General features: G+C 42.5%; 2 protein-coding genes and 9 non-coding genes across 14 annotated transcripts; 2 read left to right on the top strand and 9 right to left on the bottom strand.

The window, feature by feature from the left end:
* The first annotated feature begins 348 nt into the window (after positions 1 to 348).
* LOC124056744 (G-protein coupled receptor 22-like) lies at positions 349 to 15,384 on the top strand. 2 transcript variants are annotated; one of them, XM_046384508.1, is made up of 4 exons: positions 349 to 1,379; positions 1,491 to 1,556; positions 1,824 to 2,028; positions 13,287 to 15,384. In XM_046384508.1, the coding sequence occupies exon 4, from the start codon at positions 13,397 to 13,399 to the stop codon at positions 14,933 to 14,935; it is 1,539 nt and encodes a 512-aa protein (XP_046240464.1). In that variant the 5' UTR covers positions 349 to 1,379; positions 1,491 to 1,556; positions 1,824 to 2,028; positions 13,287 to 13,396; the 3' UTR covers positions 14,936 to 15,384. The 2 variants fall into 2 exon arrangements, with proteins under 2 accessions (XP_046240464.1, XP_046240465.1); XM_046384509.1 differs by having other exon boundaries at positions 1,491 to 2,028.
* Positions 15,385 to 17,955: 2,571 nt separating this feature from the next.
* trnaf-gaa lies at positions 17,956 to 18,028 on the top strand. The gene has a single exon. It is a non-coding gene; the product is annotated as a tRNA-Phe (tRNA).
* Positions 18,029 to 20,103: 2,075 nt separating this feature from the next.
* On the bottom strand, positions 20,104 to 20,175 carry trnaq-cug. Its single transcript has one exon. It is a non-coding gene; the product is annotated as a tRNA-Gln (tRNA).
* Positions 20,176 to 20,427: 252 nt separating this feature from the next.
* Positions 20,428 to 20,510, bottom strand: trnal-cag. Its single transcript has one exon. It is a non-coding gene; the product is annotated as a tRNA-Leu (tRNA).
* Positions 20,511 to 20,932: 422 nt separating this feature from the next.
* On the bottom strand, positions 20,933 to 21,015 carry trnal-cag. Its single transcript has one exon. It is a non-coding gene; the product is annotated as a tRNA-Leu (tRNA).
* A 143-nt stretch (positions 21,016 to 21,158) lies between these two features.
* trnal-cag lies at positions 21,159 to 21,241 on the bottom strand. The gene has a single exon. It is a non-coding gene; the product is annotated as a tRNA-Leu (tRNA).
* An 88-nt stretch (positions 21,242 to 21,329) lies between these two features.
* Positions 21,330 to 21,412, bottom strand: trnal-cag. Its single transcript has one exon. It is a non-coding gene; the product is annotated as a tRNA-Leu (tRNA).
* A 149-nt stretch (positions 21,413 to 21,561) lies between these two features.
* Positions 21,562 to 21,644, bottom strand: trnal-cag. Its single transcript has one exon. It is a non-coding gene; the product is annotated as a tRNA-Leu (tRNA).
* A 68-nt stretch (positions 21,645 to 21,712) lies between these two features.
* On the bottom strand, positions 21,713 to 25,716 carry LOC124056738 (adult enhancer factor 1-like). 3 transcript variants are annotated; one of them, XM_046384496.1, is made up of 3 exons: positions 25,216 to 25,716; positions 24,634 to 25,020; positions 21,713 to 24,281 (listed from the first exon to the last, which is right to left on the bottom strand). In XM_046384496.1, exons 1-3 carry the CDS (start codon positions 25,568 to 25,570, stop codon positions 23,470 to 23,472), a joined length of 1,554 nt encoding a protein of 517 aa, XP_046240452.1. In that variant the 5' UTR covers positions 25,571 to 25,716; the 3' UTR covers positions 21,713 to 23,469. The 3 variants fall into 3 exon arrangements, with proteins under 3 accessions (XP_046240452.1, XP_046240453.1, XP_046240454.1); XM_046384497.1 differs by having other exon boundaries at positions 24,670 to 25,020; XM_046384498.1 differs by having other exon boundaries at positions 24,844 to 25,020.
* Positions 21,733 to 21,815, bottom strand: trnal-cag. The gene has a single exon. It is a non-coding gene; the product is annotated as a tRNA-Leu (tRNA).
* trnal-cag lies at positions 22,028 to 22,110 on the bottom strand. The gene has a single exon. It is a non-coding gene; the product is annotated as a tRNA-Leu (tRNA).
* Positions 25,717 to 27,097: the final 1,381 nt, after the last annotated feature.

Here is a 27,097-nt window from a genome sequence, read left to right as displayed (position 1 = left end):
GAGAACGAAGGAAGAGCAAACAGCTGCACGGAAGCAAACCATTATACTGAGAGAGAGAGAGAGAAGAGGGAGAGGGAGAGGGAGATGGAGGGAGGGAAAGAGAAAAGCGGGATGACGGCTTTAGCTGGTGGCAGAAGTACCACTTTTGCCGTCTTGTTTTGGAAGGAGGCAGGAAAAACAAAGAAAAAAAGCTGTGGACAGATTTGAACCAAACGGACTGGTTTGCACAGCACACGTTTTGACATGTCCTTGCAGGAAACACTAGTGTTTGTATACTGGTTCACTTTCACTGTGACTGGGACACAAACTGGAACTGAGCTGCCTTCACAGCTGTTTAGTCCACCTGTGTTTTTTTTTTTGGCAAGTCCATTGGTTTTCTGATGTCTCCTGAATAAAATAAATGTCTGAGATACAGATTCAGTAGGTCAAGAGTATGACTGTGCTCCACTCTGCTGACTTATTATCTGCTGGTTTTTCTTCAATTTTGTCTTGCTTTTCTGCTTACAGAAAACATCATGACCAGAAGAAACAGAAACAATGGCCACATGGTGGTCATTTCTTGATTCAGTCCATGTTTACATGAAATACAATTAACACCCCTCACAATATTCATCTATTGTTGGCTAATGCAATGGGGGATATGGGTGTTGTTCAAATGGGAAGAAACAATAAATCATGGAATAATTACCACATTTTCTTATTGTTCTGTACTGGCATTGAATCGGTTTAATCACATCTCGTGAGTGCATGAGCTCTGCTTGCTCGCCCACAGGCAAATACAACTTAACAGCGAACACTGGTCATATGGCATTTCTTTGTCTGCACTGAAATGAGCTATGTGGTGCATGCCGACTGTCATTCTCTGAATTAATCTACATTTGTCAGGATTCATAGTATTCTTAAACAGCACTGCTCAAGTGCATCGAACTGTATCCATACAGTTGTCTGCCTTCAGATTGGTCTCTACAGTCTCAGCTTGTTTCCAATCTGTTGAACACACTTGTTTGGCAAAGTAGTTTGATTTTTCTTTCTCTTCACAGACAGTGTGCAGATGCTCCAACTGGAAATATCCAATCAGCAGCGGATGTTGTCTGGGTTGACCTTGACGCGTGAGCTCAAAATTATAACTTTACTGCATAGTCTGTGACCCGTGAAGGGAACCACTTCTGATTAACAAAAAGCACAACATCGATGAAACTGCCCGTCATTCATCTTACATCGACTGGCAGGTGGTTTTAATGGGGAACTGATTGTCTCATTGGTTTGTTTTCTCCGCATATATGCAGGAAAACGAGTCTGGATCAGCACCGGATGACCTGTGCAAGATTTTGAAAATATTGTAAAGAATCATGCAAAAATATTCCCCCCGAGCCATCACTGTGAGTGTGTGGCAATGCCTGTATCTGCTCTGGTGTCTTATTGTTGCATGAGCCCAGTCAGTGATAACGAATATCTCTCTTCTTTTCTTTTTTTTTTCTTTGTTAACTCAGGTTTTCTTCTTCCGGCTCCGTGCTTGTTCTAATAAATCGAAAAAGGCTGATAGTGTAAATTTGCAGGTGAAGATATTTATCTAAATGCACTCTCAGCCCCTCACGATTATTTCTGAGGTGACAACTGCACCTTGTCGATGTTATTACAAGTCAGCGTACCGTCAAAATGATTTTGGAGGTGTTATTTTGAGGGAATAGTTACATGATGTTACTCTAAAGTTCTAACTCACAAAGACCACAATCACAGCCAAGTCTGGAGTCTTAATCTTTTCAATGTGAGTGACCTTGATGGCGGCTCTGACACGTCCCTCCTCCTCCTCCTTCTTCACTCAGTCACTTCAAGTCATCCAGCAGGAGGCTGAGCTCTGGCCGCAGACAGTGCAGCCGTCTGTCCGTCTCACTAAGCTGTGTTACTGTCGGTGGCCCCTGGTGGAGCTGCTGCAGCTGAGCATGTGCTCGTCTGCTCCACACATCAGGACGGACTCTTCCCATCAACACACGGGCTGCGGACATGGATCGCTGAGCGCCGACACGAGAGGTAAGCTTGCAGTTTTGTTAGAGAAAGTACATGATCTTTTTTAAAAAAAAATAAATCTGCAGTAACTCATTTTTTTTGTGTACGTGCAGCTTTTCACTCGATAAATGCATTTTAGTGTAAAAGCGCGCAGCCGCTCGGCACGCAGTTTGTACGCAGGCAGAATCCACCAATCCGATGCGGCAATAACTTCAACTGGCAATTAAGAAAAGACATTTCTTCCATTGTGCACTTAGGAAGGTGCACTTCAGACTTTAAACCGCCAGTTTAACTTTTAAAAATGCCTCGGGTGAACTTTTACGCAGCGCATGTGGATGTGGAACTAAAAAACAAAACAAAAAACAAAACATCGTTTCAAACTAGAAACCCGGTGTTTCTAATGCATATTATAGCCGACTTTATGTGTTTATCATACACAGATGGGTGCTTTCAGTCCGTGCAGTAGCGCGCCGCTCCATGCGTTGTATGGAAATATCGATTTAGCAGAGGAATCTGGGTTTTATAAGGAACAGCGGGCCGCATGTGGGAGTATATGCTTGACACAGTTACGAGCTCCGGGGCTGTGTGTTTCTCCCACGCTCCTGAGGGAGTCCTCACTGCAGCCCGCTGGAAACATCTCTCCGTGCATCCTGCACATCAAAGCCTGTTTGAATGCTGTATATATGCGTTTTTTTTTGCATTGGTGGTTTGTTGCGTGTGCCAACAGCCAAGGGGGCAAACATGCCTGAAAATATCTTTAAAATGCCACAAACCTCTTGCACTCGGCTCTCACTGCGTCGGATTCAATTAGTTGCTGAATTATTGTTTTATCTTCCTCTCAGTAGAAATTTTAAGGGAAATCACCTAAATTCCACTTAAGTTAAACAGTTAAACCCATAAAGTCGAGCAGTTTGTGGTGATCTCCTCGGGTGCGGAAAAGAAATGTGAGCAGCATTTATCACTATTTTATGATATTTTTTTAGAGTAAGTGATTAATCTAAAAATAATGGAAGATATATCAATTATGAAAGTTATCGTCACATATGCATTGTTTGAATATTAATGCTGGAGTTGTCTTGTGTGGGCGGTTGGACAGACCAGTGAGACGAACTGTGTCCTTTAGAGTTTTGTCAAATGGAACAATATTCTCCTCAGCATTCAGATAATTCAGACTTGTCCTTTCATACAATCCACATGATGTGTCACACAGTTTCTGTCTTGGCTCTTCTTCAAACATTTTTTTTTTATCTTGAAGAACAAAACAACTATAAAGAGAGATGTGCAGAGGGACAAATAAAGACTTTAGGGAGACACAGCAGGCGAGATGAGGAGTGTAAGGAAGACGAGAGCAGGTGGTGTCAACAGTGTGGAGGTGGAGGAAAGCAAAGAGAAAAAGGGAGAAGTCTTGATGAAAGCGTTCGAGTCTGAGCTCCGTCTCTGCTTTGCCGCGTTCTGCTTGTGGACGACTTTGATTGTGAACATGAAGGAGGGAAACCAAATCCTGCTGGACAGGAAGTGTGGCTACATGTGTGTGTGTGTGTGAATGCATCATCATCATCTCTCTGTCTTGCTGCCACCAGTTCACACACAGATGGGTAAATTGTCCTGTAATTGCCTCCTTCTGCAGTTGAGCAACCTCATCATTTTACACCAAGTGGCTTTCGGTTCAGTGTCTGTCTGTTGCAACACATGCTGTTTCTCTTCTCTCTATTTTGTGTTTTTCCCCTCTTTTCTTTCCTCTGCTTCTTCCCCAAGCTTTGGTTTCCAACGACTGGCTATTTCAGGTCCATATTTCTGCTCGGCAATAAATAATTCAGGTAACAGGACAACACAACTGTCCTCGGTGAGAGCCTGGATGCTTTGCTCAAACCTGAATTGCCCATTTGCTGTTTGGAGAGTCAGTCTCTATAATGGATTTGTTTCCCGATACCAAGTGTATTCTGGCCAATGACTGAAATGGAAATGTGCGCTCTCAGTGTGTGTGTGTGTGTGCAAGTTATCTTTCAGGTTTCTTTTTTTTTTTGGACATACATTAAAGATGAGTCTCCTGAAGAGTTTTTACTTGACTTTACTCTCTTATTTTTACTTAAAGCACTCTGTCTGTGTTTCTCTGTATTTCAGGCCATCCTGCTCGCTTTTCCCAGCTGCCCCTGAAGTCCATTACGAAACGGAGAGCCACAATATTTATGACTTGGACAAAAATGAAAATTGGATTTCAGCATAGAAAGCATAGATGCAGTTTTAACGACAGTCATAATTAAGGGCTTAAAGAAAAAAAATTAAAAAACTGGACGCATGGTCAATAAACCAATCAGAGCGAAGCAGACCCCTGACCCTGCTCGTGCCCCAGCTGTGTTAACACAGGGTGAGGGCTGAGACATAATCTGTGAAATGCACTGACGTTACTTAACAACAGCTGAATGCAAGCGGTAGTCAAAACACTGCAGCCAAGTCCAGTTATCAAGTGATGTGGCTTTCGCTATATTTGACCTGAACCAAAAAAACTGCCATACAGGCGAGTTAGTCTCTCATGTCCAGATGTATTAAAACCTGTTAAGACCTATTACCTATTAAAAATATCCTCTCCGTCTAACAGTCGTTAGTTAGTCTCTCTCCATGCTGTCTCTGTTGTTGTTGTTGTGTGTCATTCATAGATCAGTGGATATGAGCCAGGGAGGGATCACACTCGGGGTTTGTCCGTTAAATGGCTGTTTCAGTGTCACTCGTGGCAGTCTCCTAAAAATTAGGCATACTGTTTTCATGTCCATGACCATGCATAAAAATCAAGAATTTCTTATTTACATTTACATTGTCCACAAGACTCAACACTTTATACTAATCTTGAAAAAGGAAAACATAATGTCACTGCAGTAGTCTTCTTCACATTTGAAGGTCAAAGTCATGTCCCAAAGAGAGACAACCAGCTGGAAGTGAGATTCAGTAGGGAATTCTGTGTTCCATTTGTATTTGTTTTCCATCTCATGTGCTGGCAGAGGAAATAATCAGTAACATGCACAGCCCTGTAAGATGCACCAGTGCTGCTTTGAGTGAAACTTTCATGCTCCGTGTATTCATCTACAGCTACAAGACCACTTATCCTCAGCAGGTGTCCTGTTGTACAGCTGTGTGTGTGTGTGTGTGTGTGTGTGTGGAAGCGCAGTAATACAGATGTGTGTTTGTTGCTCTCCCAGTTCGACTGTGCTGGAGATGAGCAGTAAGCAGCAAGTACTTTGCTCTGACATGACATTTTGTCTCCGTCTTGGTGCTGTGACTGGAGAAAGCGCTTAAAACACAGCTTGACGTCTCAGCGGGGAGTCGGTTTACACTAATGCGCACACATGCTGGTGGGTGTTTATTGTACAGAGGAAGTATACGTGGTCTGTGTCCTCATGTTGACTCCGACGTTTCTGTCTTGTCGTTGCTCAGCCCCTCACCAGAGTGAGTGTGTCCTGGAAGATTTCAGTGTCTTGGACAAATGGGAGAAATTTTGGTCAAATTATCCTAATAGAGGCTGCTGATGCAGTGCATCACCAGCCCAAAAATGTCAGCATTTGACACCTTGGTAATGAGACTCACTCAGTCTGATATGTTTCATTTTTAATACAATTCATATTGCGCTTGTGTCCCCACAGAGCGCAAAGTGAATTTTTTGATTTGTCTTTCTGTTTGACCGTGAGATCATTTGCATTTATTTGCATCAAACAGCCAGAATACCTCACTGTACGTTAGCTGTAAGCTAATGAAAAACAGCAGGGAAATTACTTTTCTGCATTTAACCCATCACTGATTGAAACACACACACACATGCAACATGCAGTGAAACACACACAGGAGCAGTGGGCTGCATCAAGCACCTGGGGAGCATATATTGGGGGTTAAGTACCTTGCTCAAGGGCACATCAGCCGGCTAATGGCGGGGTGGGGACATGGTAATTGCTGGATAACGGGAGCTCTGCCCCTCACACTACAGACTTATGGGCTTTGAATGCTGTTGTTGCTATTCGTGCAGCACTTTGTTTGGCATAATGTGTCGTTGAATCAACACCCAAACTTTGTGGTGATGTCGTTGCTACAAATGATCAAAGCTGTATTTTTCCTACAAAAGGGGGAAGGTCTGGCAGTCAAAGATCTTTTTTTTTTTTTAATCATCTCATATTGTAGTGATCTTAGATACCACCTGAAAGTCTTAAAATCTCATTACACATATTCAACCTCTCAGTCTCAATCTTTTCAGACTTAAGGCACACTTTGTTCAAAAAGTTTTGTTCAAAAAGGTTTTTTTTTGTTAAGAAAATGTCTGACCTCCCCAAATAAATAAATAAATACATGTCAAAAAGGAGAAAAAATAAGCTGTGATAGAATTTCACCACATTCAACACTGTGGGCTTTTGGCAGCAATTTCGGCTCAGCCTGCCTTTATGAATTCAAATTGAATGTATTCAGGGTCACCACATTCTCACCGCATGCTTTGGAGCTTTTACTGATGCAGGCTTGTCTCTCACATCACTTTTTTTGTTTCAAAAAACTCATACACACATTTTGTGTCTCCGCATTTTAAGAGACTGGAGAAAGACATCGTCTCTGCCTGACATGTCAGTATTGACACGGTGATGTTCACCGAATATAACTGAAAATATGCATTTTAATTTCACAAAAATATGATCATCAAACGTCCACCCTGCTTTCCTTCTGTCTTGCCATCACAGTGACGTTGTGACTCCCTCAACAGCAGTACATGACAGAAACTTTCCCCACTGCTTCCCTCGGTTGACGGTCTGATTAGATTTTCAGGCACCTTTCTGCATAACTTTGCATCTTAATGAAGAAAAACTGATTTACTTCAAACTGCTGTAACCTTGTGAGGCTTTAAGATATGGAGTTCATGTCAACACTCGTGGTTATGTGAAGAGAAATATGTGGATATGCTTGCTGCTGTGTTGTTATCTTAATGACACAGGTTTAATATTATAGTAATAATAATAGTTATTGGTGGCTGCCACCCTGAGCTCCTGATAAGCGGAGATCTATATAAAGAAATACTGGAAAACGCAAATAAATGTGTAACTAATGACATTACCATCAGACTCAGTACTTTAGTGCTCCTAAGTGAATGTCAGCATGTTAACATGCTAAGCTAAGATGCTGAATATGGTCAACATGCTAAAATCATCATGTTAACATGTTGACTTTAGCATTAGCTTACAATATCACAGAGATACCAGCATGCCAGTCTTGTTACATAATTTATCAGCCTTCCAATGGAATACATTTTAAATAACATTTTTATATTACAACAATCTTACAGTGTTATCGCTCAGTGGTGTGTGGCTCTGCTAAGTTTTCCACTGAGCAGGCTAACATATCCATGTTGGTTAGTGCTTGATAAAGTCTAACCGTTTTAGATGACATTCACGGTCACATTGCGCACCTTTTAAACAATATACACAAACAAATAAGCCCTACAAACATTTGTTTTTTGGTACTTATTTATCAAAATCCAATCAAGTTTTCTTCCTGTACAGTATTCCCATAAATATCCTACATTAAAAAATTATTCCCCATTACTATTCCCGTGCTTGTATTCCATATTCTCGTCTTCTCATTTTGACAACCTGTTACATCATCTTGTCTCACAGGACTCGCCAGATTATCTTCACTGCCATTCATCTTTTTAATCTTTGTGCTGCTGCTTTTGGGAAATGCTGATCTGACTTTAGCTGTTCAATTATACATGCTATACGGTCTCTTGTCACATATTTTCTGGCTTCCTTTACCGGAGGGAAAAAATGTTCTGGGGCTTCACTCTGATCTGTGTCCATGGAAAGTGTTGGCTCTGGATGTGGTGCACAGTGTGTGAATTAACCTCCCTGCTGAGGCTTTGATGCACTGTTAAAGTGAAAAATGATCCATTATTTTATCAGATCCGTCTGTGGCATTCGTTGTTTTGTGATGAAGTGTCGTAATTAAATTTTTATTGCTCTTTTCCTCAACCTGCATTGATCTTCCATTCCCCAGAATTGCTTTCTATAGCCCTCAGGGACCAGACCTAAAGTGTTGCATTCACTGATTAGCTGGAGAAGTCTGTTGTATTAAACAAATTCTGAAACTGGTTTTCCATCTATGAAGGAATCTTTGCACATGTGTATGTTGAACCCAGGTGAAAATTCTAGACACAGAAAGAAGTTTGTGCTTTTCAGGTCTCTTAGAAAAATCTGTCTTGATTATCCTGAGCAATGAGATCAGACAACAAAACACTGATCCACAAATAGACTGTGGCATCAACCTTTTAAACACTGTAAATCTTGACATACAAACAGAACAAAATGAGATCAAATAAAAGACAGAGATGCTCCTGCCAGCTGAATCAAAAACAAAGGATTGGGATGAGGACCCAGATGTCCAGTCAAGTGCTCTGCAGAATCAAATGAATATGTTTACATATTGCATATGGTTATGTATTTGTTTTGCATTTTGCACTGAAAATGTCAGGCAACAGCAGTGTATTATCAAACAAGAAAATCTGCTCAGAAGCGAAAGGTACACCATATATTTTACAGATCTTCAGAGTGAAGTTTTTGGACATGTAGTTCTGGGCACGTCCCATTTAAAACAATTCGTGTAGTTTGTCATTTTGGGATGTATTTGCTGTCTTGCTGAGAGTTGAGACATGAGAAGAGCAGGGGAAAACAGCCTGGCTCTGTACGCAGGTAACAAAATCCACCTGTCTGGATTAGAAAACACTGTTGCTCGTCTCATCTGACTCAAATAAATGCATTTAACTGTCATTATGTCAGGCTCACAGAAGGCTCAGAGTTAAGGCTTCAAACTGGAAAATCAGATCCTAGTGTCAACTTGTCCATTTCCCTTTTCCACCAAATTTGCTCTGGTTTGTGAACTGGTTCTTGCCATCTCGAAGCTATTCTGTGAACCAGCCCGCATTTTCACCACTTTCGAGTACAATCATTGTTATGAAGGATGTGTCACCAACAGACGGCGTAGCACAACGCACAACAGAAGTACACAGTAGTAGCAAGTCTGCACATTGCACTGATTACATACAACCTTATGGGGTATTTTTACAAATATTTGTTTTTATCCTCAAAAAAAGCAGAGACCAACTAATAATCCTCTCTTTGTAGTATGACACTGCTGTCATCACGGAACCAACCTCCAAGGTCCAAACCAATTTAGTGCTCTGAACAGTTCAAAACTAGGTGTGCAAACCGAAGAGGAACACGTTACATGTTCTCAGCGTCAGGACCTGATTTTCAGGTCTCTGTAAAAATGTGTTCACGTTCAACCTCATTACATTGTCAGACTGTAAAGGGAAAAGGTGTTGCTGAGATGGGGTTACTGCTGGTTAAATGCATCACCTTGATGTGACATTTCCCTGGTCTTCAGTGTGTCAGGGTCTAAGGGAGATTATAGCCTCCTGCAAAGCTAGAACATGAACACACACACACACACACAAACACACACAGACACAAAATCACCGACAGCACTCCCTGGTGATCGTCTTCCACTCGAAGGCGACTTAATTAGGAAGTCATCTTAAGAAATACACCTGGCTTCACACTCACCTGCCTCTAGCTCATAGCTAGTTATCAGGAGTGGTGCGGCTGCTCTCTGACAAGGTTTTATCTGGATTTAGAAATAAATTGTGCCTTCCAAGTTCTAACCTGAGCCAACCCTGACCTCACACAGATTTATACTAACCAGCTTATGGAGGAAGAACATTGTGAAACAGTACAGAGACTGATGGGAGGCACTTTGGGTCAAAGCAGGGTCATATTGATTTTTTTTTCCTTCACACTTCTGCTTCACATGAATACCCTTTACAACCCAGCCTTTTAATTTAAACTGAGATTAAACAGTACCACATACAAAAACACGATATAGCTGAATCGATTCAAGTAGGAAATGTACTCTTATCACAAGCACACAAAAAATATGTCCCTAAAAGTACAACACAGAACCTCAGGGCTGCCAAAGTATTAATCCCTATACTGGGCTACAGGAAATAGACATATAAAGCTCCATTCTCCATCAGCTGCTGTGCCATTCTACAACTGAATTGCTTTTCTGCGGTGATTTTAAGATTGGCAATATCTGTCCACCTGCTAAGCATCTAACCTGTGCAGTCATCATGCAGCTTTTCACTATGGCAATCATGAGCTAAGTCTTCTGGGACTGAAGCAGTCTGTTGGGGACTGGAGGCGAGGAGGAAACCAGCAGCAGTTAGTGGAAAGCTGACGTAAGGTTGTTGAAAAAAAAAATACTCCCTGGGACATCTTGTTTACCAGTACTGCTGGCTTGCCATTCATTTCTACTTCTTTCCCATCTCATGTTCTACTTCCAGGTGATGAATGCCCCCTTTTAATCCTTACTTCTACTTTTCCACCCTCCTACATACCCTTATCTTCATACTCTCCAAATTCCAGCCTCTGGCGCCAATCAGACAGTCTGCTCTCGACTGGGCCAGCAGGAAACCTCCAACATGAGTCAAGCAAAGTGTCTGCAGGGCTGCGCTCATGCACACCTTCACTTCTGCGCTGGCTCTTTTTCTCAGCCGTTTCTTTTTTATTATACTTTTGCCGGTGTCTCCTTACATTCCCATGAGATATATCTTGCAGTTTTAAATTAAACCAGAAACCTACATCTGCCCACCAACTTAGGCAGTGCTCTAAAACCTTGCCTATTGTTTCCGTCGAGTCTAGAATTTGTTATGTTATCGGAAATAGCTTAAAGAAGAGTGCTGCTGATCTTAAGGGACTTCTGATTCCTCCTGCATCCTGCTGTTTACCAAAGGAAAAACAGGCGTAAAGTCAAACCAGTATGTGATTGTTTTTCCCTTTTCGCATCTCATCATTTTAACTCCACTGCTCTTACCTTCTCACTGTCACTAGCACGATGTCACCAAGGACCTGGGTGACGTGCACTTCAACACTATAGCACCTGTATCTTCATTTATCTAGGCCCATGTAGTGTGGCTGCCGTGGCAACAGAAACTGAGAGAAAATGAGCCCATCACTCAACTGGATGTCTAGTTGCCAGAGTGGAGTTGTGCAGAGGTTGGGAGTTGATTTGTTGTTTGTTTCTGTGCTTCTGACTTGTGGGCCCATCATCTAACATTTTACACAATGCTGAGATTTTCACCCTTTAACGTTTTGCATATGAAAGATAGGGACACGTCCCTAACAATATTTTGGGAGGACAGAATGGTCCCTACCAGTGTTTGACCAAACTTGTTCGCGTTATTTTTGGGATGAAAACACATTACTGTAGACAAATAAGATGTTCCCTCCCAGAGGCTGCGTCGCCAAGGCGACCAGACTAGCAGTGCTAGCATTTGATTGGCTGAAAGGGCCTCAAAGGCTTGCGTCACAGGCAAATTTGATTTTTGAAATGAGGCGAGACGAGAACTGATTGGTGTACTGTAAGTTATCATGACTGGCAGCATGTACCTGGTACCTGGTCCACACCAACATGATTTTATCTTGTACATATCATGCAGTTGCCACCAAAAAAGGTGAAGGGACATCTGGAGCCCCCCACCCCTTCACAATAAAAACCTGCAACCTACCTGACGTCTTCAGCCTTTCCACTGTGGAAAATGTCAACTGATGTTAGTCGGCCATGTTAGCTAGCGTTAACTAGCAAGCTAACCTTGGCTTCCGCAATGTGTGGGCCAGCAATCAAGTGACAAGGAGCAAACACAACATGGTGGATAAATCTAAATATCATTTGAATTTTAGTCTAAAAATGCCATGAAAATGTCACCTTTATTTTATTAGTTTACATGCAGGAAACACAGCAGCAGCAGGTAAGAGAAGTAGACCAGACCGATGAGGAAACAGATACATCGTCAGGGGTTTTACCTGAGAATTAAATATGAATTATGCTATAGTTTGAAATTATAGGGAGGTTTAGCATTAAAGTTTCTCAGAAGTTTTTTAGCCACAAAGCCTTGTGCACGCACCTTTTCCCATTGCTTGGTTAAATTAGTGAATTCTAAATTTTATGAAAAAAAGAAAAAAATTCTCCCCTGCAATTTCTAAGAGACCTCTCAGTCACTTCATCCAGGGAGGGAGTCCAGGTTATTGTGCCCCTACCAAACCTGTGCCCTTGCCTCAATGAATTTAGGGGAAGGGAAGCTGTGATTTTAATCATTCAATTGATTTCCCGCAGGTGCAATCAGTAGCCACCTTCTAATCAATGACTAGCAACTGTGTATTACACACCGCCTTTAATCTTGTGGTTGTCAATACAACAGCGAGATACGGTGTGCATACCAGTACCTCAAAGCTACGACTGAAAACAACAGCAAAAGCCACCAGTGACCTGCAAGCCATTTGACTGACTGTTCGGATCCAGATATTGAAGTGTAGTACTAGCAAATTCCACAGATCGAGTGTTTTCTGTCCTGTGATGCTACTTATACTGTTACTGAAGAAAGAGTTACCTTGAGGCATCATGTTCTGTGAATCATTCCTGAAACATTTCCCAAAGTGACAAACGAGCTGTTTTGGAAGATTTAGCTGTAGTTAAAATTAGTCACGCAAATCTCCCTGATTTTGGCATTATGATTGATTGGTTCTTCCACAGTACATTTTAGCTCTTTAAGTGAATTAACTTAAGTTGTCATCAATTTAGCTGTAACCCTCAGACACTTGCTAAATATACCCCTTTGGCAATAAGGGCACTTTAAATAAATCATGTGGTCTGCCTCAGCCGGCAGAGCAGAGATCATAACCAGTTTTGTGTAAGCTGCTGGGTGTGTTGTTTTTACTGATTCAGTGACAGGGCAGTTGATTGTCTGTGTGTCTGATTACTTAGCTTCATTCAGTTTGTGCATTCCCCTGAGCTCCAGTTGCATCAGTGATGGCCTATTGTGACGGTCTGCAGTTTTTGCAGCTTGCGTGCGGGTTTCAAGCTGTGGCCGAGCCAAAATTGTAATCTGAGACGATGAATGGAGACAGATTGAATGCTGGATTGATACATAATGCAGCACCTGATCTGCAATCGCTGGGGTTGATATATGCATATTTATGTAGATAGCTAGATAGATAGATAGATAGATAGATAGATAGATAGATAGATAGATAGATAGATAAAGGTGCCCATATCATGTTGGCTAACATTCTGTAGAAAACTGTGTTATGACTTTTTCAATCCACACTCATGTTGAGATGTCTAACATGCTATGAGAGAGAAAATGCTTTTGATTCTCTCCTCCGCACTTCATTTCTCATCTGTCTTGGTTTGTGTTCCCGTCTCCCCAGTGCTGTCACCGAGCTGTTATTCATCTTGCATCATGGAGTCTCAGCCTGGTGCATCATGGGAGCCCATCAACGGTGTGACAGATACAATATATGAGGGCTGAGAGGTCGTCATGGAGACTGACAGCTACACCTCCGACCCAGCCACCACCGACTGGGCTGGGACTGCGGCCGGCCTGGAGGGAATGGGAGTCCTTGAGGAGCTGGGTGGAGGAGGAGGGTCCAACATTCCCACATCCTGGTACATGCCGTACTCACTGGGCTTCCAGGTGCCACTCACTGCCGTCCTCATGCTGGAGCTGGTGTTGGGTTTCAGCAGCAACCTGACGGTGCTGGTGCTCTACTGCTCTCAATCCAATTTAGTGGACTCGGTGAGCAATATGGTGACTGTCAATCTGCATGTGCTGGATGTGGCAGTGTGTGTGCTGTGTCTGCCCTTCACTCTGGTGGTTGTGCTGCTGCCTCCAGGACCAAACCTGGCCCTGGTCTGCTGCATCCATGAAGCCTGTGTCACCTTTGCCAGCATAGCCACAGCCATCAACATCCTGGTTATCAGCTTGGATCGATATGACATTTCAGTAAGACCAGCCAACAGGCTCCTGACGACACGCAGAGCATCGCTGCTCCTGGCTGCGGTTTGGGTCACCTCTGTGGCTGTGTTTTTTATTCCGTTCTTGGAGATGCAGTGGTCTAGTGGAGAAGGAGCAGAGGAGAGTGGACAGGCGACAGTGTCCACAAGTGACATTCTTTCTACAGCGGTGCCCGCATGGCGTAACCGGACACTGCTGTGTGTTGGTGGCCATGGCTACCACACAAGCTTGGGTATGTACTACCATCTTATCCTCCAGGTTCCTATATTCTTCACCACCGTGGCAGTCATGCTGTTCACCTACTCCAGAATACTGAGGGCTTTAAACATCCGCATTGGTTCCCATATGAAGAAGAGCCAGCGGTTCAAGGGCCCCTCCTGCAGGGGGCGCCACAAGAAACAGAAAAAAAAGAAGAAAGGGGTCAGAATAAATGATGGTTGGGAGGCAGCAGGGGAGCAGTGCACCACTGATGGTACCAAACAGCTCAGCCACCCTCCCCTCATCCCGTCACCCTCCCCCACCCCCACAGCTACCTCCCCCCCTGCCCTGTCCTCTTCCGCCCCTCTTGTCACCTCTGACAAAGAGGCTGCGACCCACATGCCTCATGCCGTGGGTGTCCAAGCCTCCGTGTCGGCCATCATTGCCCTGAGGCGGGCAGTGCGGCGACACAGGGATCGACGAGAGCGACAGCGACGGGTGTTCAGGATGTCCCTCATCATCATCACCACCTTCCTTGGCTGTTGGGCTCCCCTTTCTGTGACCAATGTGTTAATCCTGGGCATAGGCCCCAGCGACACCCTGGTCAGCATGCGCCTCTGGTTCTTAGCTCTGGCCTATGGCACCACCATCTCCCATCCTCTGCTATATGCCTTCACCCGACAGAAGCTGCGACGTGCCCTCCGTGCCAAGGTCAAGAAGAGGGTGGTGTCCCTGCTGCAGGTAGACCCTTCACCGGGGGGCACCGTCATACACAACTCCTGGGTGGAGAACAGAAAAACCAGCCGGCAGGTGCGGCTGGAAGCAAGCGAAGGTACTGACCGCTGTCTGGCAGAGGTCCTGTGAGACGGACACACATGGGCCCGCTTTGTATAATTAAAAAGCAGAATACAGTCACAGGTGTGTTCCATTATGAAACTCACTGGTGCGTGAAGTGAGTTTAAGAAATGTGAAAAACACATTTCCACCCCAGGGAGATGTTTTAATATAACCACCAGAAGCAAGCCCATGCTAAACACAGCCAACGTTCACCTCAGGCAGCAGTGGGAGCAGCAGTGCACACAGAATCTGTAGCTGAAGGAAATCATACAACAATAAACATTGTATATAATTTCCACTTCGTCAAATTAACGTCTGTTTACATATGGAGCTGTATGAAAGAGCGTTCTCGTAGTGGTGCTTATCTAACTGCTCCAGAGAACGTGTTTAGGCAGCAGCAGACGATCTGATTTGCCATTTAAATGCTCCAGGGCAGCTTTAAATAAATGGTGATACACTTAAAACAGTTAAATACTAAAAAAAAAAAAAAAAAAACAACAACAAAAAAAACAACTTATTGAATGTATTTATTATTGTTTCTGCCTCAATTCTGCTCTGAAACACTGGCTACATGTGTATTTTGAACTGAATGTTCACAAGCAAGACCAAGTGAACGCTACGTGGAACACGATGATGAGATGTAAATGTATCAGGGTTTAGGAGGATTGGTCCACAGAGAGAAGGTGAAGAACAAGGCAGAGAACAATTAAAGGCTGGTGTGGAATATTAAATGCAGTTTTTCTTTAGATTCATTTGTTATGAAAGAGTCAACATTACAGTGTTTATATAAAAGCTCCTTCATATAAATACAGCTTTTATGCCCCAGTTTGTATAAAATGGTGTAATATATCATTGATGTTTCATATATACTGCTGTTAAAAGGTGAGCACATTGTTGCAAGTAGTAGTTTGAGATTTTGGGGAATAGGGTCATTTGTTTACTTGCAAGAAAGTAAATGAAAAGCTCTGGTACTATTCTCATGCCAGTATGACGCTACAGAGAGCAGCTGCTTAGCTTAGCTTAGCTTAGCACCAACACCGCAAACATACAAGCAAACAAAACTGCCAACACAACCCTTGTTTTTACACTTTGGGTTTTGCATGGATTTAACTAACGTGATATTAAAAATGACCCTCATGTTGAGCCAGGCGAGCTGTTTCCCTTATTTCAAGGTTTTATGCTAAGATAAGCTAACCAGCTGGCTATAGCATCATATTTACCATCCAAACATGAGAGTGCTGTGAGACTCATCTCACTCTGAGCATGAAAGTGAATAAGTGTCTTTCCCGAAATGCCCGACTAGTCCTTTAAATAGTGAAAGAAATATATTTTATGATTTATTATATGACAACAGAATTATGGTTGCAGTCAGAAGTAGCCAGTTGAGATGAGACTGTAAAATGGATGGATACAGTAACAGGAAAACCTTTCAATAGAATCCAACCCAGTATGTCAACAAAAACTACAATCTCAAAAGTACTGACAGCCTTGTGAAAAGCAGAATTCATATCAATTGTTTTAAACTGCACAATATTTAAGGCATTTCTGTGTTTCAATTTGGCGTCCTGAAAACGTGCAGTTCTCTTTTGAAATAACGTTCACGTACATGTTGTAAATAGCGACCAGATTAAATCTACAGTACAAGGTCTGTATGTGATTATAGACTGACTTTTAGAGGAGTGTTTCAGTTGCAGCTGGCTCGTCTCTGTGTCATTACCCAGACACCTGGTCCCATGGGTCAACTCAGCAGAGAGACTGTCACAACAGACGAGCACTGACACATTGGTGGGATTATTACCAGGACTACTGATTGCTGTTGCCGTTGTTCAACCTGCTTGTGTGTTCACTGCTCTGATGCTGCACCCGCACTGGGACTCATTTCAGAGGCCGTGTGATTCCTCACATGCACACATACACAACTGATGCATTCTTGAATGTAAACACATGAAAAAGATGTATGTTATACTGGATGTACACCAAGAATATGCTATCTTTATAGGTTTTCTTCATGATGTTGTTTTTATGTGAATGTATCACCATGCAATGTTGAATTATATCAATAAATATGAAATAATGCCTTTGTCTGTGCTCCTGTCTGTATGAAATCATGTAAACTGTCTGCTGTGAGTTTGTGAGAATGCCAGAGGGGTACTGAAAAATACAAAATATACAATAAATACAACAGCAACAACAAAAAAATTGTGTGGGAAAATAAAAGCTCCTCAAAACTCTGGCCTCAGGCTCCTCAGCTGTAGTAACTGCATTTTTCCTCATTAACAGTTTGACATATGAGCAAACTTGCTGTGAGGGGAGCAGCATGAGGACAATGAACAGCACTGTCCACATAGCTCACATGATAATTCCCTCTGTACCTGAAGGGACATACGGTGATAAACTGCTAAGATGAAGAACAGCAAGTCTTCCCTGAACACAATCACACATTTTTACAGGAAATATAAAAATTATTGCGATTTTTTTTTTTTTACTGTGGTGTATGTTGAACAGAGGCTGCCTATGATGTAGGCTGCTGGTTCACTTGTTAGGAAGCAGCCAATAACACAATGAATGGGTGGTGCAATTTGTATGTGTTAATTTTAGCGTTGTCTTGTCACTGTTGGCATGGCAGCCACGCAGTCAAACTTCACTTCTTGCTGATGATGTTTCAGTGGGTGTAGGGGTGTCCAGTGTGAGCGCCCCCTTTAGCACTTTCAGTAGGCTACCTGACAGTGTTCACATCATGCTCCTCCATGTGAGCTTAAACGTTAATGTACGCGGTAGTTGAAAAGCTGCCAGCATGCTGCTTGAAAACTTTGCGTGGGGTTTGAGGTGCGTGGGAGGGAGGCGCTACAAGACCTCTGCAGGAAGGGAGAAAGAAGGTCATGTATGTGGGATGAAGCCTGCAGGACAAAATCCAACCGAAAACAAACATCGCTGTTACTGCTTTTGGTGGTTTTTCCAATTTGTTGTGATTTTTTTGGTCAAAATTAAAAGACAATTAGAGTCATCGTCGTCATGTGATAACACACATGTCCGGCGTCGGTGTATAAGCCGAAATAGCTCAGTTGGGAGAGCGTTAGACTGAAGATCTAAAGGTCCCTGGTTCGATCCCGGGTTTCGGCAGACGAGGTGGTCTCTTTTGATGTAACTAAGACAGTTTCCGATCTACCAGCTGGTCTTCTGAGCTAAGACGTTACTGCTCAAAGGTAGAAAACACCTTTCAAACACTTCTAGACTTCTCCCCGCGGCGAATTAATCAAGGTACTCGTTGATACTCAGCATCAAGGGCCAGAAGTAGCACAATTACTGCTAATTGTAACAATTACTAATTATTACAATTAATTGCAAGTTGCGTCCTGAGAAGAGACTGAAATTAAAATGGAATGTCATGAAACACGAAGTAACGTGAAATTAAGACGCGTGAATTTTTCTATTAATTTGCGCAAGAGGATGAAGGATCATGTCTAGATGATAATAGCTGTTAATGTAGTGGCATAGGACCTTGAAAAACCACAGAACACTCTTGTCTATTAAACCCTTTTTATTGACATGACGTTTTGATAAAATGTGACCTCTCTATGATCTCTCCTGACATAAAATTTACATTTTCTTAGTATGAGTTACATTTACCTTCAAATATGCAATAAACAGCTTCTGGTAAGCCCCCTCTTTGTGTTGCTGTGAATACAGACTCCTGCAGGGAAAAGAGTAAAAGGGTACATGTAGCCCTGAGGTCAAACAGCAGGATGATAATGTACAGTACATTATGATTAATCTCTACCATCGTGGACTCCCTGCTCCGGAAAATCTGGAAAAAAGAAAGTGTGATGGCATCTGGGCCATATTGTGCCCAGTTTGTGCCACAATCTTTTCCGAGCCTGTCAACACCCTGAGATTTGAACTTTATGTTTTGGACGTGGTATTGGGTATGTACATCTCAAGGTCAATGCTGAGGTAACCTTTCTAAATCTGATGGATGTCTACAAAAATGTTTTGGGTCAAAAGTTATGGTTTACCTTCATTTTCTTTTGCATGTATGTGTTTGCACCTAATTGATGTTTGTCTGTATTTTTAAGGTATGTATTTTTATGTTGCCTGTTATATAACGTTTGCCATGGGTGGCGCTGCACTTGGTTGCGCTGTGTGACTGAAAAAGAGAAGAAGAAGAAGAAGAAGAAGAAGAAGAAGAAAGAAGAAGAGGAAGAAGAAGCATCAGCGTCTGATAGAAGTTAAGCTCAAGGTTTAAGTTTTTGAAGATTGTGGATCTTATTTTGTGTTTGGACAAGGACCCAGTGTCACTTTTTTAATTCCTTTTGCACACAGCCAACGAGGTATGTTTTGTTTCAATGTCCGTTCATTGATTTATTTTCGTTTGTATTGTATATTGATTACGCCGCAAATTGATTTTGTATTTGTCTTTGTTTTAGTTTTCACGGTGAATTTAACAAATTCACCAGTAAAAGGAAACCGCTTGTGTCTGCGTGTGCAGCGTGGAGTTACAAAAGCCAGTACTTTAATGAATATTGTATTTTACTGTGTTTAATGGCTTAAATAGACGATTAATTTAACTTAAACATCAAACAAGATTTCAGGACCATCATGTGTGACTTTGTGTGCAGTGCACTGTGAACTCTATTGCCTACAGATTGCATTTCAAACACAATACTCTTTAAGAAACCCAACACAAAACAGTCAGGTGTTTTTAGAAACATTAACTTTATCCTGAACAGACCAGATCAGCAGGAGTTTGTCCCGTGTCCCGTTTTGTCAGCAATTTGGATATTCAATTAAAATGCTTGAAGTATTTGTAATTAGTAAAGGCACTTTGGCATTTAGCCAAAGCATTGCTTTATACCTGTCGATAGTGCCTGAAGTGCGTAAAATCCTGTATAGGCCGACCTCTGGTGGCCACGCCAACAAATTACACAAACAGCTATAACGTACTACAGGTGACTGCGCCTTCAATTGCAGCATGAGATCAGACTCAGCGTTAATAAAATATTGTAATTAAGCAGTATACTCTATATTGCTACTCCATAGGGAGCAATCACTGAAGCTGTTTTTTTGTCCTCAAATATAAATGACATCCATTTATTAATGTTAGTAGCTTAAGTTTTTATTGTCGAATCGTTCGTGTCCGATAAATGGAAATACAACCTTGACCTATTTTTACATATTACTTGAATTTAACTAAATGTAGGTCCCACCGAGATTTGAACTCGGATCGCTGGATTCAGAGTCCAGAGTGCTAACCATTACACCATGGAACCTCTACTGATCGTCAATATTATTTTAATCAGTCGGAAGCCCAAAGTTTTTAGCAACTATACTTCAAGAGGTATTCTTTACCTCGATAAAAATTTGTCTATGATTCCACGTTACGTACTCTGGGTATATTGGCAAATTAATTTCGCTGATTTATTCCATTTCCATTTACTACTTCTATGATAAGCGCTACTGCATATCTAACTTCATGTTGGGCAGAAGCAGCAAACATTCACACTGCGCAAATGAAAATGTCTTGTCAGAAGTGGGATTCGAACCCACGCCTCCAGGGGAGACTGCGACCTGAACGCAGCGCCTTAGACCGCTCGGCCATCCTGACTTATAAATGTTTGTTGTGACTTCATTCGACTGGGAGGGAACATGTGAGCCATATTCTTTGGATATCATGGCTTAATTCTGTTTATTTCGTTCCCACTTGCTTAGCGTCGGTTAATATGTAGACGAACTGTATTTTTGTATATGTACATTCTTACATATGAACAATAAATCTATATATGTGTGTGTGTGTGTGTGTGTGTGTGTGTAATGGGCCTGGGTATCATCAGATAATATATATTCTATTTTTATTTAGCTTATATTTCTATTTTATTCAACTTTTCATTTTATATTTCTATATTCTACTTATTGCTCCCGGGACCTGAGTCCTGATTTTGTACCATAACCATGTAAATGTGAGCTGGTATAACAATAACATTTCCATGAATCTATCACACTTGTCACTACACATCAGAAAATAGCACATGTCAGAAGTGGGATTCGAACCCACGCCTCCAGGGGAGACTGCGACCTGAACGCAGCGCCTTAGACCACTCGGCCATCCTGACAGACAGACAACGATAGTAGGTGACTTCATTTGTGCACCATTTTGTAACTAAAATGGACTGAATGAAAATAAAGACAGATTAGTAGCCTGTGTATCCTTGGCCTGGATTAAGGAACAGCAACTTTTGTAGTTGATATTGGCACTTGTCGGAAGTGGGATTCGAACCCACGCCTCCAGGGGAGCCTGCGACCTGAACGCAGCACCTTAGACCGCCCGGCCATCCTTACAGACAGACAGAAACAGTAGGTGACTTCATTTGTTCACCTTTTTTGTAACTGACTGAATGAACATACAGACGTGGTTGAAAATGGTGGTTGTCAGAAGTGGGATTCGAACCCACGCCTCCAGGGGAGACTGCGACCTGAACGCAGCGCCTTAGACCGCTCGGCCATCCTGACAGACAGACAACGATAGTAGGTGACTTCATTTGTGCACCATTTTTTAACTAAAATGGACTGAATGAAAATAAAGACAGATTAGTAGCCTGTGTATCCTATTAAGGAACAGCAACTTTTGTAGTTGATTTTACGTGGTTGATAATGGCGCTTGTCAGAAGTGGGATTCAAACCCACGCCTCCAGGGGAGACTGCGACCTGAACGCAGCGCCTTAGACCGCCCGGCCATCCTGACAGACAGACAGAAACAGTAGGTGACTTCATTTGTTCACCTTTTTTGTAACTGACTGAATGAACATACAGACGTGGTTGAAAATGGTGGTTGTCAGAAGTGGGATTCGAACCCACGCCTCCAGGGGAGACTGCGACCTGAACGCAGCGCCTTAGACCGCTCGGCCATCCTGACTCTATGTACTACACCCACACACAGCAGATACAGTCTTCAAGGGCCCCCATAAGTGAGACAGTAGGTCACTTCGTTTGTTTACCTAAAATGGACTGAATGAACACACCTCTCTCCAGAGAGAGATTAGCAGCCTACAATTTATCTTCTGTGTATCCTTGCTTTGCGTAAGGAGCAGCAACTTTTGTAGTTGTTACGTGGCTGAAAATGGTGGTTGTCAGAAGTGGGATTCGAACCCACGCCTCCAGGGGAGACTGCGACCTGAACGCAGCGCCTTAGACCGCTCGGCCATCCTGACATACGACCATGTACCTGTGCGTTTTTTGACACAGCACATACGCTCTTCAATAATAGTGGATGACAAACATTTCTGAGCAATTGAAACTTTATTCAAAAACGTAATCGAATTGCACTGAATGAGCAACTTCTGATTGTTCGATTTTCCAATAAATTGATAATAATCTAGAAGAGTTACTTGGCCACTCCCAGGGAAATATTCAGTCGGATCGGTGGATTCACAGTCCAAAGTGCACAACTTTTACACCATATAAAACACATTATAACACAATATAAAACCATGACGTACTGCCAGGGGGGGTGATGACATCACTTCTTATCTCTATAATTTGGGCCGCATTGGCCAATCACACACATGCACGCGCACATTTCAGTTGGATTGCTTTACAATGGCGCATTTCTGTTGTTTGTTGTTTCGCAACATTCGAGGCAGGAGTTAAGAGAAGCACAACATACTCAATGACTCTTTCAATTACTGATCTTCTACATGTTCTATACCTGAAGACCAACACGCACCTGATGGTGCAGAAACTATTTCACTTGCATAGAGAAGGAAGCAACCTAGAGGAATGCTGCAGCTCTAAACAACAGAAGCTTCAAGCACCAACATCTTTCCAGAAACTGAAAAATGGTCTCTATTTTATTTTTCAAGCCTTTTCACCACACTTACCTGGTCCAGCAGGTGGAGAAGGCATGTAGGTCCTCACAGGCTATGATCTGCTGTGTGTTCTCTTCATCTATGTGTGCCCAGCATTCCACCTCTCCTTATTCTCGTCTTCATCATTTAGTTCACCTTAACCGTCACAGTAATCTCTGTGCCAATGCAGTCGGGTCAAGTTAAACACTACTGCAACCCATTTAATAATTTCAATATTTAATGCAGAGTCCCTTTTAGTTAGATGCTCTGCTTAATAAAAAGAAACCAGTAAGTGTTCCTAAATGGCACACTTACCACCCATTAACTTACCGTGAATTAGAGCCATCTGTGAAGGTGGACTCGTGTTTTGTCTGACTGCCATTCTTCATTAAGTTCTGCTTGGTGTGCACCAATTCCTGAGAAAATATGTCTTGTCTCTTGAGCTGTTAAATGCTCCCCAAAAGGTATTTGCTGCCTTTGTCTGCTGCCTGGTAGCAGTCTTGGCTGAAACAGCTGCCTGCTGCAGCCAAAAACAGGCTGATGAAAGCATTGAGAGTAAACCAAAGCAGTAAAGTTGCAGTTTGCAAAACTGTTAAAACAACAACAACAACAACAACAATCTCAGTTGGTTTAGAAATATTTACAAATGTGTATCACACTCTAGTCAACATGATAATATAAACTTTCCTTTTTCCACAGGATTTCTCACTGGAAGATAAGCGGTTACAGTGGTTGAGTGTGATTCATTTTGTCCTCTGCATGAATCTTCACATGTGTATTCAAGTTGCTCTTCCTCTTGAAGCTCTTCCCGCACATTGTGCACAGATGGGGTCTCTCCCCCGTATGTGTCACCCTGTGAGTCTCCATGTCGCCTTTCCGATTGAAACGCCGGCCGCAGTCGGTGCACTGGTGCGGCCGCTCTCCGGTGTGGATCCTCATGTGCAGAGTCAGAGTTCCACTCTGCCTGAAGTTCATGCCGCACTCCTTACACCGATACGGCTTCTCTCCCGTGTGGATTCTCACGTGATCCTTCAAATGGCTCGACTCTTTGAAACGTTTCGCACAGACGGGACACGTGTGTTTTCTCTCCCTGATGAGGTCATTTACATCTTCTCCCACTCCGATGCTGTTGCCTCCTTCACTGCACAAGTTGGAGTTTTGCCTTTTCTTTGGCGCCTTGATCCACTCGCCATTCACCACACTTTCAGTACCGTACTGACTTTGATTTACACAGTGGAGGGGATGGGAAACTGTAGTCACTCTGGATGGCTGGTCGCTGTCTCCTTCAGCAGCTTGTCTGTTTTTCTCTGCCAGGTCAAATGTTTGGTTGGTCAAAATGTGGTCATGGCTGGGGCTTGAAGAATGACGCTGATTGTAAACACTCCTCTCTGACTGAGGTGGGGGTTCGTTGTTGTGTCTCTCTTTCTGAGCACTAGATGATGTAAGCTTTTCCACTTTGACTTGTAAGGGATCAGGGTCCTTGTGGTGCTGAAGTGGGCTCCCGTCCTGTTGCTCATCAGTGACCTCAGGCCGATCTATGAGGACAAAGGTGTGAAAACATGCTAAATGATATGACTACAACTAAACAGTCTGGAGTACATAGAGACACATAGACAAATGTGCTCACATCTATGGCTTATTTCATCTTTTTGTTACAGTTTCCTGCACTATCCTGTTTTTGTACCAAAGCAATGAACATCCTGTGTTATATGCAAAGAAATGTCATCAACTTACCAGGTAACGTGGACATGAGTGTATATTATACCATGAAAACACTATTTACTATAACGCAGTTTCGCTTTTTCAAAGCCAAAGGTACGTGTGAAGTCTGTCAAATCCAACACACAGATGGATATAATAAAAGTATTTATTTTAGCCTTGGCTAACCTGTGCTGGATGTGGTCTCACTGGTCCTCTCCTCACCTATCTGAGTTTCCTGCTGAAGTCCAGAAGACTTTGGATTTATTCCAAAGGGGATCTCAGGCTTCCTGGTTGACGGAGATGTTATAAACTCCTCGCTGTAAGGCTCAGCTTTGATGTCTGCTGCCTGTTCAACAGTTACTATTCTGTATAACTGCGAGGGCAACATTGGGTCACCTCGTGCTTTCTGCTGGCCACAGGACGGTCCTCGCCAGACTGCCCTCTGGTCATGCTCCTCTTTGACACACAGGGTGCCTGGGTGGTCTGGGCTCACATCTGGGGCCCATTTCTCCGCATGGGAGCGCTCAGGAGAAGCCTCCTTATCCCAGCAGGGAGGACTGAACTGGCGGCTTGCTGAAGGACATCAGAGTGCATACAGGGGTGAGACTTGAGATGTAAAAAATACTTTAGACTCACAATTAGCATGAGAAACACATTACTGACAAAAACGTAACGGAACAGCCTGATCATCTTAGCTACAATACCTCTTCTTATAAACTATCATGTTTTTTTTTTAAATCGGTGAGTGAAAGTGTTGGATCCACACACCTGATCTATGCAACCTGACTTGAGGCCAGAGCACCAGTGTTCGCAGGTGATCTATCTCTTGCTTCGATCGGTTGATTTCTCCCTGGTACTCGATCAACGTTTTCTCCACCGCTCCGAAAATCTCCACGGCCGCCGCTGTCAGCCGCTCAGAAATAAACTCGTTCAGATGCTGTAGAGAGGACATGTCTGCTCGGATGCTGCTCTGACAGAAGAGCACATCGCGGTTTGTGCCGTTGGTGACTTCCTTGTTGGGAACGGTTTCAGTGGTTTCTGTTGCAAGCGGTGCAGCGCGCAGACGGACTGCTGTCGCCCCCTGCTGGTCACTCAGGAGTGTGTTCACCTGTTTTGGGATCATCTGAGACGCTCATGGAAATGCTGTTACTGATACCACAAGCACTGATTACTGGAAAGCACCAAACTTGTGAGGCTCGTGTAGCCATGTGAGTAAGTGGCTGTAAAAACAACATGCAGTACATTGATTAAAGTCACAGTTTGATAAGTCATGTAAATTACTTGTTGACATTCACTCTGTAACTATGAACAGGCCTGCAAGAGAGGCCCAGGCTGTGACTTGGTGTCCGTTTGGTAACATACAAGACATAGACAAAGTTTAAAATAAATTACATCCTTTAAGACTTTTTTAAATGCAGCTGGCCTGATTTGCAGTGTCATGTCAAGCATGTTGTTTCTGCTAACTTTTATTTGATTTGCTCTTCGACCACAAAGTTCACCCTACTGATCAAATGCATCTGTGTAACATTATAAATAATTGCTGTTGTACATTATAATTAATTCAGTCTTAAATACTTGTTAACAAGGTAGCTCAATCATTAAGTTCCACTAACAAAAAAAACTGAGCTAGCCCTGCATTTAGCAGAAGTCTAGCTTGGTCTTTTCTCCATTATGACTGGATTTACCTCTCATTTAGTCATGAATAGCCTATAAACATCTAAAATAGCAAAGATTGATCAATATGAATCCATTCATTTACCTATTTTTCCAGCTGTGGAAAAATAGGTAGACCTGTGTAAATGTAGCTTTAGCTTGTTAAGCAAATTAATGTGAAAATCAGAGACAACTGCAGCCCTCCATACATATTAAAAGCCATGCAACTACAACTCTTTTTTACTGCATGTATTACTTGGACACTGATGAGGTTTCAGAAAGAGCAAATTTTCCCTGTTGACTTTTCATTGTACCTGACAGACTCATTGATGGACCAACAAGCATCAAGCTAGCAGACAGAAAATGAGCTGCACATTTTCTTTTGATTGTATTTAGTTGATCTGACATTGACAAGCAATAGTCCTCAGTGTGATTACAAAACATCAGGAGTACAAGGGTACAATCTAATGCTGAGCAACCATGAGAAATTCTTTTTCAGTTACATGAACATTTTCCACACAGATCCAATTATGCTTTATTAACATGAATGCCTGTAAAATATCCACACTCATGGATTAATTGCCATTATATGATTATATGGACCCACAGATGTTTATCATGAATGTCAGACTATTATACATAAGTGGATGTTCAATCTGCTTTATAACACTGATGCAAGCCACATGCTTAGGACGTCAAGAAACAGGGTTGCACAAGTCATATTAATGGAAAACAGCAACCGAGTATTATCCTTTGAATAGTACAATACATGAAGTGCACAGATTTCTCTTTAAAAGTTGTACAAACCTGAATCATGACTTTAAAGTCAACAAAAGATCAATATCAGTTATGTACAGACTAGCCCATGACTCACTTATTCATGTAACTGTGGGACTGATGTGCTTTTTTGAATGAGCTTCAATGGATACTCTGAACATGCTTTCGAGAGGTATAACTTATAATTTCCCAGTACTCCAAGAACAGCATACAAAACAGT

Source organism: Scatophagus argus, chromosome 3, assembly GCF_020382885.2.
Source record: "Scatophagus argus isolate fScaArg1 chromosome 3, fScaArg1.pri, whole genome shotgun sequence".
NCBI lineage: Eukaryota > Metazoa > Chordata > Actinopteri > Scatophagidae > Scatophagus > Scatophagus argus.
Note: the sequence above shows the minus strand (reverse complement) of the source record. Positions and strands in the feature narration are given on the sequence as shown.